We start from the raw sequence: 12,822 nt of genomic DNA on the forward strand, positions 1-12,822 counted from the left end.
TACCATAAGGAACCTATCTCCATCTCCTTTCATTAGCCCCGCTCAGACAGATTGGATACTACTCACTGGAGATTCTACCTTCCTCTGGGTTCTAGGTTCCCTCTTGAAAGCTTATAAGCCAGTCACTTCTTGCCTTTGTAGCCCCCCTCCCCCCATTTTGGGGGGCATCTTTAATATTTGAAACCATACTCTGAAAACTTGGCCCAATAGCCATTTTAGTGTTTTAGAGAGGCTGGGGATGAGGTCAACCCCTGATTAAGTGAAGCACCAGAGGGGAAAGGGAGAAACCAAGAGCTCAAGGGTGTGACAGATATGGACTTTGCCACAAGGAAACACTGCAGGGCTGGAAGTTAATGATTTAAGTACTGACCATCACCCTCCACCACCACTGCCACCCAAACTGTCACAGGATAATTGGTGTGAGTAGGGAAAAGAACTTTCTGAACAGCTAACCATCACATGATCATCTCAGACAATAAGTAGTCTTCTGAAAAGGGAGCCTTTTCCATCAGAAGATAACAGCGATGACTTAGCTAATTGGCAGGCTGAAAAATATATTGTGATTATGGGTAAAATCTTATCATGTCTCCTCTACACCTATATCAAAATCAGGAGCTTAGAATACATGCTTTCATTGTTCTCTGGTTGGAAAACATTTTTTACATGTTACGTTTTCAGATCACCCAGAAATAGCAGAGTCATCTAGAAACATTAATATGTTGTACTCATCAGTATTTGACACTGATGATTTTCTAGTTGCTGAGAACTGGCTGATACTAAAAAGGATTCTAACTTAACTTATTCGTGGGAAAACCACAAATAAACACAAACACGGAGATCTGACTGTCTAAATGTATAGACACAAACTATAAAACAGTGATCACTCTGATGGGAAACAGGAGTGGCACTGGGGTCTTTGACTTGTCAGGTTATTTCCTTCAGTACTTTCTGAACCATGAATGCTTCTTTGTTTGTTATGGAGGACATAAGAGATGCAAATGATGTAGCATAATGTATCAATATTTGCCCTTTAAAATACTAAAGGATAATAAAGCTAGAATGCCCTTTGAGATGCTCACCCAATCCCCTGTTTTCCTCAGAGGAAACCCCTACAAGGCCTATTCCTAGGCATTTACATGAGTCCTGGTGTGGTGCTGTGGGCTAATGCATGAGACTGCAAAGTCCTTTTAACTGCCTGCAAGGTTGGTGGTTCAAGCTCACCAGCTGCTCCTTGGAAACCCTATACAGGGTTGCTATGGGGCAGAATCAGCTCGACAGCACTTAACATGTGGAACAAGAAAATATATTTTATGGGCATGTGTATTATGTGATAATACATACATAGTATCCAGCTGTTGACATCATACAACTGTCTTTGTTAATCTCAGCAGTTTATCTTGGCAAGCTCTGTATTTATAGCTCAGTTTCATTATTCTTAAATGGTGGTATAGCCCTCTTTAGTGTAGATTGATACCATTTATTTTGCCTGTATTCTATTGATGGACATGTTTTATTGACAAGTTTTCATTACTTCACACAAGCTGAAGTCCTGGTGTGGTGCTGTAGAGTAAGCACTAGACTACTAGCTAACCACAAAGTCAGCAATTCAAACCCACCAAGTACACTATACAGGGTGCCTATACAGGGTGCCACGAGTCAGAACCAACTTGACAGCACTTGACAAAAACACCACCACCACACAAACTGCATGAAATGGCCTTGATCGATGTAACCATTTCTCTACAGTACAGATTAGTCCACTTCCAGTTCTGAGACATCCATTTTTGAATATTTCTAATAGCTAGCACTTCACTTTGCATTTCCTTCAATGTCTTCTCACTCTCCAGACACCATCTGACATCGTACTATTTTAGTGCGGATGTCTTACTTTTATAATCATCATAGTTTAGAAACTTAAAACTAGTTTATCCACCAGCCAGAAAATTTCTTCTTCACCTTGCCTCAAGAAGCTTGTCATTCAGAATAAAGACAGTTTGCAGACCTGGCTGGCAGGCAAACTCATGACTCTTCTTAATCTCAAAACATTCCATCTTCTGGAATTTACAACAAGTCATTTGAAGTGAAGCCAGTAAAGATTCCTCAGTAATTTAATGGCCAGTGCGTTCTCAATTCCGATTGCAAAACTGAATTCATCTAGTGTCTGAATGCCGAATGCACAGGCGCACTTTACTACACCGGAATTGTCCCCCCACCATCTCCGTAGCTACAGATGGGCATAGTTACTAAATGGTACAACCAGCTGCTCCACAGGAGAAAGATCCAACAGTTTGCTTCCACTAAGGTTTACAATTACAGCCTCGGATACCCTCTGGAGCAGTTCTACTCTGTCCTTTAGGATTGCTATGAGTCAGAACCAACAAGGGTGATGGATACCAAGTAAAATACCTGTCTTAGGAGGAGCTGACTCTTAAACTATCTTAGTGGGGTAAAGGACACCCATTGGTTGGAGATTAGCTGATCAGGAGATGGTTACCCATCCTGAAGGGGGCAATGAGTAATGTCCATGGCCTGAGGGGGCCTTCCACTTTGATTACCCCTTTCACCTTTTGTTACTCCTTCCCCCTACGTACTCTCTGTATCTGCTGTTCTGCACACTGCCATGGCTGCTTGCTAGTACGTTGACCCCAGGGAGGGAAGGGCTTTGACATGCTTCTATGGTGAGAAGATGGGCGTGCATTGATACAATAGAACACTACACCCCGGAACGGGAGCCCAACCTTGACTGATGAAGATGGTTGCTCTTCTACTTATCCTTGTTCTGTCTGTTCTATGAGTAATAAACTCCAGGCCATCATGCCTTGAGAACAGTGACTGCTTGTACTATCCTGCCAAAAGTCCTCACTGAGAATTTGTGAATACAGTGCATTGCACTGAGTATCAATTGAAATCATATGACTGATATTGGTAAATTATCCCATTCTTTTAAGAGAAGCTACAGAATTGAAGAGACATGAAGTTATTTTCAAAGGAAGGAGGTGTACGTAACTTACAGGGAGTCTGAGGACAAGGATACCCTCTCCATCTTTAAATCCAATTCACCAGTGTGCTCTTTCTGGTCCTAACATTCTATTACCCATATATTCCCATTTTGCCTGTGCTCCTTTTTGAGTCCACATTGCTTCCCACCAATACACCTGCCCACTTGTTTATTCCCTCTATAACAATGTTTTTGTTAGAATAATGTTTTAATCCATGAAATATATAGCTAAATATTGATTATACAGTTGACCATAGAACATCGGTTTGAACTGCACACAGTAAAACCCATGTGGGTTTTGTTTAAATGCCATGTGACACAAAATTATCTCCATGTGAGCAGTTAGTTGTCATTCTAGTAAGTTGCATATGTTAGTAAATACTACCTCTAGTGGTTCTTGCATATCTTTCATTGTTTACCATGATACTATAAAGCTTCAATAGAACCAGGGGACTTATACGAAGTGCCTCCCGTGATGCTGGAAATGGTCCCAAGAGGCAGAGAAAAGTCATGCCATCACAAGAGAAAGCTGAATTGCTTGATATGTGCTATCGATTGAGGTCTGCAGCTGCACTTGCCTGTCATTGCAAGATGACTAAATTCAGCATAAGGACCATGGATAAAAACGAAAAAAGAGAGTTTCATGAAGCCATCACTACACCTATGCCAACAGGCACAAAAAAAACCATGCACTTTTTGCAGAATAACTTTTTATCTCATTGACACTACAGCTTTTAAGTAGGTGCAGTATATAATACATTTTGCTGTTAAGTGCATCTCGATGTAAAGAAAACAAAAGTCCTCACCACTGGACCAATAAATAACATTCTTATCAACAGAGAAAAGATTGAAGTTGTCAAAGACTTCATTCTTCTTGGATCAACTATCAACACTCACGGAAGCAGAAGTTAAGAGAGCAAATGAAGCATTGCATTAGGCAAATCTACTGCACAAGACCTTTATAAAGTGTTTAAGAGCAAAGATGTCAGCTTGAGGACTAAAGTGCGCCTGACCTAAGTCATGGTATTTTCAGTAACCTCATATGCATGCAAAAACTGAACAGTGAACAAGGAAGATCATAGAAGAATTGATGCTTTTGAGTTATGGTGTTGGAGAATATTGAAAGTGCCTTGGACTGCCAAAAGAACCAACAGATCTGTGTTGGAAGAAGTGCAGCCAGAGTGCTCCTTGGAGTCCAGGATGGCCAGGTTTCATCTCTCATACCTCAGACATATTGTCAGGAGGGACCAGTTGCTGGAGAGGGATATCATGTTTGGTAAGGTGGAGGGTCAGAGAAAATGATGAAGATCCCCAGTGAGATGAATTGGCGAAGTGGCAGCATAAATGGGCTCAAACGTGGCACCAATTATGACGTTGGCCCAGGATTGGGCAGTGTTTCATTCTGTTGTACATGGGGTCACTATGAGTCGGTACCGACTCGATGGCACTTAACCCCAATAACAAGTACTGTTGAGTGGGTTCCAACTCATAGAGACAGACCCTGTGCAGCTTCTCAGGAGTAGTGCGTTTGAACCACTGACCTTGAGGTTCGCAGTCCAGTGTTTATCCTACAGCAGTACACCAGGATCCCATATAATATGTGTAACATACAAAATATATTTGTTGTTGTTGTTGTTAAGTATCGTGGAGTTGGTTCCGACTCATAGCGACCCTGGTACAGGGTTTCTGAGGCTGTAAATCTTTACAGGAGCAGAAAGTCTCATCTTTCTCACGCTGGAAGAGCTGGTAGTTTCCAGCTGCAGACCTTGAGGTTAGCAGCCTGATTCATAACTACTATGCTACCAAAGCACCTTATATTTAAAATGAAATATATTTCATTAACTGTATATATTATCGGTAAGGTTTCTGGCCAACAATAGGCTATTAGTAAAGTTTTTAGGGAGTCAAAACATATAGTGGATTGTGCAGGAGGTCAGCATCCCTAACCCCCCTGCATTGTTCAAGGGTCAACTGTACTATCCAATGGTCTGGGGGGGACCTCCCACTTTGATTACCCTTTACCTTTTGTTACTCCTTCCCCCTACATACTCTCTGTATCTGCTGTTTGGCACACTGCCATGTGTGGAAATAACTCCATTTTCCCAAGTAATCTTTTGTCAAATGAGATTATAAATATAGGTCATGGATATAAGCACAGATTTGCTTCACAGATAATGGTTTTTAGGAAACCATTTAGATGTCCCTAAATAAGGGATTGGAGTCCTGGTGTGGCGCTGTGGGCTGATGCTTCAGACTGCAAAGTTTTGCTTCACAGATAATGGTTTTTAGGAAACCATTTAGATGTCCCTAAATAAGGGATTGGAGTCCTGGTGTGGCGCTGTGGGCTGATGCTTCAGACTGCAAAGTTGTTTGTACTGCAAGGTCGGTGGTTCAAGCTCACCAGCTGCTCCTTGGAAACCCTATACAGGGTCGCTATGGGTCGGAACCGACTCGACAGCATTTAACAACTACAACAAATAAGGGATTAGCCATAAGGCATACCCATAGGGTAGTGCAAACCTGAAGTTGTTAAGTGATGTTGAGTCGGTTCCAACTTAGTGACCCTGTACAGGGTTTCCGAGGATCCAGGTCGTAAGCTTGAAACACTGACCTTACAGCTCAAATTGACTTTGATGTCCAGCGCATTAACCCACAGCATCACACTACTCAGCCATTAAAAATTATAGTAGAATAGTGAAATACATAATGTTCATAATGTATTATATGGAAAAAACACAATACAAAAACCACATATACAAAATGACTTCATTTTATATTAATGTTTACCATGTATTTGAAGAAGCCTGGTGGAGCAATGGTTAAGTGTTCTGCTGCTTACCAAAAGGTTAATGGTTCAATTCCACCCAGCAGCAATGTGGGAAAAAGACCTGGTGATTTGCTCCTATAAAGACTGTTGTTGTTAGAGCCGTCAAGTTGGTTCTGACTCAGCAACCCTGTGTAGAGTTTCCAAGGAGCAGCTGGTGGGTTTGAACTGCCAACCTTGTGGTTCCCAGTCCAGTGCTGATCCTATAGCGCCATACCAGGAGTCCTAGAAAATCCTATGGGCCAGATGAACTCTGTTATATGCGGCTACTGAGTCGGAATCAGCTCAACAGTACCTAACAACAACTACATCATATAGTCATATAAAACATAAACATATGAGAGGGCTTTAGAAAGTTCATGGAAAAATTCCATGATCTTTTAATTCTATTTCTTCATGAACTTTTTGAAGCTCCTTCGTATTAGTATGCAAAAACACATGCCTGACGACCGGGGGGCAGGCTTGTAGTGTATACCTTTTGGTTGGGTGATGATGCATGGAGGGGATTGTAACCAAGGCAATGAAATGATATATGATAGGATGAATGTAAAACGAATGTTATCCCATGTAAACTATCACATAATTCACAATAAAACATTAAAAACAAAACAAAAACACATGCACCTGCAATCACAGTGATTAACTCTGAGCAGTGGGGATTATAAATGATTTATTTCCTTTTATTCTGCACTTAGTGTACTTTCAAATTTTCCCCAAAAGCAGTTATGCAACACTTATCTATCATCAGACTTTAAGTGCTATATTTAAAAAAGGAAGCAGAAACTCCCTGACCTAAGACTCCCAATAGTTGTTGGCAGTGAGCTTGTTTCTGGTACTCGGGTCTGCAGTGCACAGCGCTGCAAATAGCAGTCTCTGATTCGGTGGGTACTTACATGACTCATCAGATGTGATACTGGGGTAAGTGTCACATTCTGAGTCTAGGACAGTCGTGACAAGAAGTTGCTTTAACTCGGTTCCAGGTTGAATTCTAGTAGGGCCAGGGCGTTGTTTGTAGAAACCAAAAATATATTCATAATATCTGTGTGAGAAAGAAATTAAATTAAAAAAAAAAATGGAAGCATGTCAGGGCAGATTTCACGTGTATATATATGTGGTAGTGAACACTGTAAGGGGTCCTGGTGATGCAGTGCTTAAGTGCTCAGCTGCTACCCAAAAGACTGGCAGTTCGAACACACGAAGCCACTCCAAAGGAGAAAGACCTTTGGAAAGCTTTTGGAAAGATTACAGTCTAGGGAACCATATAGGGCAGTTTTGTGCTGTCCTGTTATTGTGAAGTGCCGTCGAGTTGGTTTTGACCCATAGCAACCCTGTATAGGGCCAAGGAGCAGCGGGTAAGCTTGAACACCGACTTTGTGATTCAAGCTGACCTTGCAGTCCAGCGCATTAACCCACAGCAAGCGCCACACCAGGACTCCGTCCTGTGTCCTAGAGGGTCATTCAATGTGAGAATGAATTCGAAAGCAATGGGTTTTGGTTAGTAGACATTGTAGTTGAATTCCAAACCCAAGCTATCCACTGGAGTCTCTCAGCCCACGTTGTGTATTAGAATTGTCTCGGGACCTTGTGGGAAATTCCAATGTCCAGACATAAAGAATCTGAATCTTTAAAGACGGGGATCCAAGAGTGAGGATTTTAAAGTTACCTCCCTCGTCCCTCCTGGTTCAAACCAACCACAGTAATCCCATCCCTCTTGGGTATATGGACCAATTCTGACAAATGAAGAGTGAGGGTGAGAGTGGGGACAGTATTTCTAGAAATTTTCCTAAGAGAGTCACAAGAAAAGAGTTTCTCGGCTTTCTCTGTATAGGTGAGACTGAAGCAGTTGCAGCCACACTGAATATGGCAGAGTACAGACAGAAAGAACACTGTTCTCTGATGACCTGTGAATCACTTACTCAACCAGTTTTAGGGACACACTAAAATCATCCCTACCATTCCACTTCCTCATACATAAGATAATGAGTTTTCTTATTGTTTGCTCTAGATGAAGTCAGAGTTCCTATGGCTTGCCACCAATAGCATCCCAGCTGAGACAGCAACCCCACAAAAGATGATCATCAACCCACAGAATTCTCACTAGCTTTTAAAATTTACCTTTCGTGGGTACCCAAGTATCAGAGAATGTTGGGGGTGGGGGAATGCAAAGGTGTTAAAGGATAAAACTAACAGGCTCTCAAGCAGTTAAGTCATATTTCCTAGATTTTTGTAAGGCAGGAGTTTGTATATGAAGGAGCTCTGGTAGCGTAGTGGTTACAAGTCGGGCTGCTAACTTCAAGGTCAACAGTTTGAAATTACCAGTTGTTCCGCGGGAGAAAGATGAGGCTTTCTGCTCCCATAAAGATTTACAGCCTCAGAAACCTTATCTAGGGTAGCTATGAGTTACAACCGACTCCATGGCACATAATCCCCACCACCCCCAGCATGGGGTGGACCCTGTTCTAGAACCTTAGGTAGCAGCTGTGCACATATTGGGTTCTTAAAGGTAAGAGCCATAGGATGCTGCACCATCTGGGATTACCTAGGATTCCCAAACACTCCCGCTGTGTGTTTAAGTCCTAACCCCATGCGTTTTCACTAGGAGGTAGATGCTCCCTCTCCTGCTCCTAGAAAGCTCACCTGAATGCCATCAGGTCTTAGCTATAAAGGCCAATTAATATGTTTTATGATCTGCTTCCTAACAATGCAGGGTGTAATTAATAGCTTCTTAACATATAGGCCATTAATTAGTTAGGCAAACTCTTCAGACAATTCCTATACCTGCAAGGAAATGCCAAGCCTTGTTTCTAAATCATCTTACAGCTGATTCAACTACTGGTTATCTGCTATTGTTCATTTATTTGTCAAACTCGTATCACTTCAGCGTATTACTAAATCCTTTATGTTTTTTCTAGCATTATGGCATAGAAGGAAATTTTTATTTTACAAGCTGAGCCCTAAAGCAAAGCTGACAAGATTGTTTTTATAAGATTTCCATTCCCAGCTATCATATTCCTTTAGATGACCCTCAAATACTTTTTCATAAAATCCTTCTCAATATCTCAAAGCAACTAACCACTCTGGTTTTATTTCTTCACACAGCTTTCTGATGTGTCAGCAGATTCAATACCACGGGCTCATTAGAGTATGAGTTAAAGCGGAAGGTCACAAAATCCATTTGACGTGTACAAACCAAGAGTGAATGTCTTGGATCTCTTCAACTCAGTCTTAAGCACCAGGAATATATTGGGGCCAGCTCATGCTTTGCAATTTCCCTCAGGTGTTTGGTGTCCTGGAGGTGCACTTAAGCTATAATTATACAGACCAGAGATAGAGATGAGGGGGTGAGGGTAATGAGGCGGCAGTATAGCTAGAACCCAATGACACACCTTCAGGGCACAACCTCCCCAGCCCCAGGACAGTCCTGCCTATAAAGGCCTTATACTGAGGGGGCAGCAAGTGGCATGTCTAACGATCTCCCAAATGTAACCTACCTTGTATACCACATGTTTAGCAAAGTAACACTGTGGCTATCTCCCCTTTATATAGTTCACCATGTCTCTGATACACGGGGTCGCCTGAGTTGGAATCGACTTGAGAGCAACTTAGGGGTCAGAAGGGAGGAAAGGAGGCAAAGAAGGTAGACAGGTGAGAGAACTTTGAAAACATAAAGTGCTAAGGACTCCTGGTGTGGTGCGGTAGGATCAGCACTGGACTGCTCCTCGGAAACCCTATATAGGGTCGCTATGAGTTGGAACTGACTCAACAGCACTTAACAAGCTATTGTTTGTGTGCCATCAAGTCAGTTCCGCCTCAGAGTGACCCCGTATAGGGTTTCCGAGAGCGACTGGTGGGTTTGAACTGCTGACCTTTCGGTTCAGTCCAATGCTTATTCTAACGCCACACCAGGGCTTTTCTAAGGGGTCTGTAAAACAGGAAGCAGAGAAAATAAGCATATAGCTGGTGTTGGGAGGCCGGGAAGCAAGTACTACCTTAATACTGGTCATAGACAAGCAGTTCCAGGAGGGCTTTTAACACCATTTGGAGGAGTTGTTGTTATGTGCCGTGAAGTCGGTTCTGACTCAAAGCAATCTGGTACAGGGTTTCCGAGGCTATAAATCTTTACGGGAGCAGAACGCCTCATCTTTCTCCTGCAGAACAGCTGGTAGTTTCGAACTGCTGACCCTAAGATTAGCAGCCCGATTCGTAATCACTAGGTTACCAGAGCTCCTACCAGACTTGCAAAAAAGGAGATGCCCTACCCAGTGTCCCCTTGGATCGGAATTGCTACCAGACGTTGGGTAGGGGAAAAGAGAGTGAGATGGGCCTATAAATATCCGTTAACTTTTGGGGGACCCTGGTCCCCAAGGAAGGAGCCCTGATGGCATTGCAGGATAAGTACTTGCTAATTGCAGACTCAGCAGTTCAAACCCACCCACCAGCAGCTCTGCGGGGTACAGATGAAACTGCTCAGATAAAGATTTACAGTCTTGGAGAGCCTATAGGAGGAGCATTATGAGTTGGAATCGACTCAGATGGCAGTGGGTTTTTTAGTTTGGTCCTCAAGGCAGGGCTTGTCTCAATATATCAGATGTGCTAAATCTTACTTTTAAGTAGCTCTGGTAGTGTAGTGGTTACGAATCGGGCTGTGAACCTCAGGGTCAGCAGTTCGAAACTACCAGCTGTTCCGTGGGAGAAAGATGAGGCTTTCTGCTCCTGTAAAGATTTACAGCCTTAGAAACCCTGTACAGGGTCGCTATGAGTCGGAACCGACTCCACAGCACATAGCAACAACAACAACAAGTCTTACTTTCAGAATTGTCTTCAGAGCTGGTGGTGCTGTAGATTAGGTGTTGGACTGCTAACCACAAGGTCGGCAGTTCAAACCACCAACCAGAAATGAGGCTGTCTGGTCCTGTAAACATTTACACTCTTGGAAACCTTGTGACACTATGAGTTGGAAATGACTTGATACTGAATAGCAGTAGGCTCACAGAAGTTGCTACTTCCTCCCCAACTCTGGGGAAAGCGGAACCCCTTTACCCACCTCATTCAAGACAAACAAGATCATTGATGTGACCAACCTACTCCTTGCACCCAAGGTCGTGCATCCTAACCAGGGCCCCTAAACACCCAGGAGTCCCTTAGGAGAAGGGGAAGAGCAGCAGAGGAGCTTGGTTTTAACCAGGGTTCACACTGGCTCTGGCATGTTCCGGACCTGTGACTTGGGTCAGTGAAATGGAGCCACAAATACCCACGTAGCTAGGTGGTTGTGAGTGTCTTGAGAGGCGCTTTGGCATTTCTCCCTGTGCTTCCCGCGTCTGCACAGCGTCCCAGGGGTCTGCCCCTCCCGGCCCGAGTCCCGTGCCCCACGGACCACCTCTCGGGGGCACTCACCGCCGAAAAGCCTCTTGCAGGACGATACAGGAGTGGCTGGCCGTAGAATTGGGACCATAGCCGAAGTAGAAGTTCTCCGGGGAGAGGAGTATTTGGCGCGTGGTCGTCTGCACTGAGAGCGGCTGGGGCCACAGGGCCGAGGCGCTCACGGTCTGCACCGTCAGCAGCACGGGCAGCAGCACGGGCAGCATTGGCAGGAACAGCGCGCATCGGGGGCGCAGCGACAGCGGCCTCTGCACCATGGCAGCTCGCTGTTCGGCCGCGTCTGCGGGTCCCGGAGTCTCCCAGACCCGACTCCCCGCCCTCGTCAGGAGTCAGGTGACGGCGCGCTCGGCTCCACCTCCGAGTCACACGCTTCCGGGGCACTGCAGCTCAGCACAGCTGCACACGAATCCCAAATGCGAGCCAGTTCTTATGCACTCCAAGAAATTCCCCGTGCAGAAGCAGAAACCTAACATCAATCCCAAACACCACAGGATGAATAAAGGAAAAAACTTGGGGGCGCCAGCCAGTGCCAGGTTATCTGCCATCTTTGTAACAGTTGGTCTCTCCTGACTGCGATCTGCTTGAATGAAACAAAGTCGCGCATATACAGCACACCCCATTTCTGCCCCCACCCTCCGACCCCTGCCCTAAATACAGATCATGAGATGGCGATGGAGTTTATTTGATCTTAAATCTTGACTTCCTCGAACGACAACGCGGCTTTAATGAATAGAACCTTGCCATGCTACCGCACTAAGGCTGAACAGGTGGGAGGTTAAAATGTATGCAGACGAGATCTGAGGACGAGTTGTGTTTAAGTGCCTTCGAGTAGGTTCCGACCCATAGCGACCCTGTATCGGATTTCCAAGGAGAGGCTGGTGTGCTTGAACCTCCGACCTTGTGGTTCAAATTGACTTAGCAGTGTAGCACATTAACCCACAGCACCACACCAGAATCAAAAGGACTTCAGGTTCAAGCTAATGGGCAGGTGATGATGCAAAGAGGAATATATATGTAACAAGCAATTGATACTGTCAAAGTATAATTTAAAAAGAAAGTAAAAAACCTGATCTATTATGAATAGAATAGAGACGTGTCAAATATTTTATTCAACTCGTTAATTAATGTGGTAATTAGTATAATAAGAGTGGATCAAAGACAACTAAATTCAGCAACGTTAGAATAAAATTACCAAGTTAGGTAAAAAGTTGGTAGGCTTTCTAAAGGAACTCAGCTCTATAAACCTGAGCCTAACGCTTCCCCCTACCCACCCACCCAGAATCTGTTTATAATGAATTCCTAAGAACTAGTTAACTATTTGTTATGTTGTTGTTAAGTTGGTTTCAACTCATAGAGATCCTGTATCACGTTTTCTAGGAGCAACTAGTGGGATTGAACTGCCGACCTTGTAGTTAGCAGTCCAGTGTTTATCCTTCGGCGCCCCACAAATAATTCATTTGTGATAGGCTTTGATATTTGGAGATAAAATAGCGTATCTGGAAACAAAGAGGCTAGAAAGTTTAGATAAGCCTCTAACTTTATTTTGTTTACTCCTCAAATGGAGAGTCAATTGTCAAAATCCTATATATTGATGGAGTCCTGATGTGGTGCTGTGGATTAA

At 43.7% G+C, this 12,822-nt stretch overlaps 1 protein-coding gene across 1 annotated transcript in view; it reads right to left on the reverse strand.

The window, feature by feature from the left end:
* Positions 1 to 11,458, reverse strand: part of HEXB (hexosaminidase B (beta polypeptide)) — a 28,655-nt gene extending 17,197 nt beyond the window's left edge. Inside the window, exons 1-2 of the mRNA XM_006874411.1 lie at positions 11,217 to 11,458; positions 6,716 to 6,861 (exon numbers count right to left, since the gene is read on the reverse strand). Coding sequence (XP_006874473.1) covers positions 6,716 to 6,861; positions 11,217 to 11,458 — 388 coding nt within the window. The remainder of the gene's footprint in view (positions 1 to 6,715; positions 6,862 to 11,216) is intronic.
* Positions 11,459 to 12,822: the final 1,364 nt, after the last annotated feature.

The sequence above is a fragment of the Chrysochloris asiatica genome, unplaced genomic scaffold (genome assembly GCF_000296735.1).
Source record: "Chrysochloris asiatica unplaced genomic scaffold, ChrAsi1.0 scaffold00275, whole genome shotgun sequence".
Lineage (NCBI taxonomy): Eukaryota > Metazoa > Chordata > Mammalia > Afrosoricida > Chrysochloridae > Chrysochloris > Chrysochloris asiatica.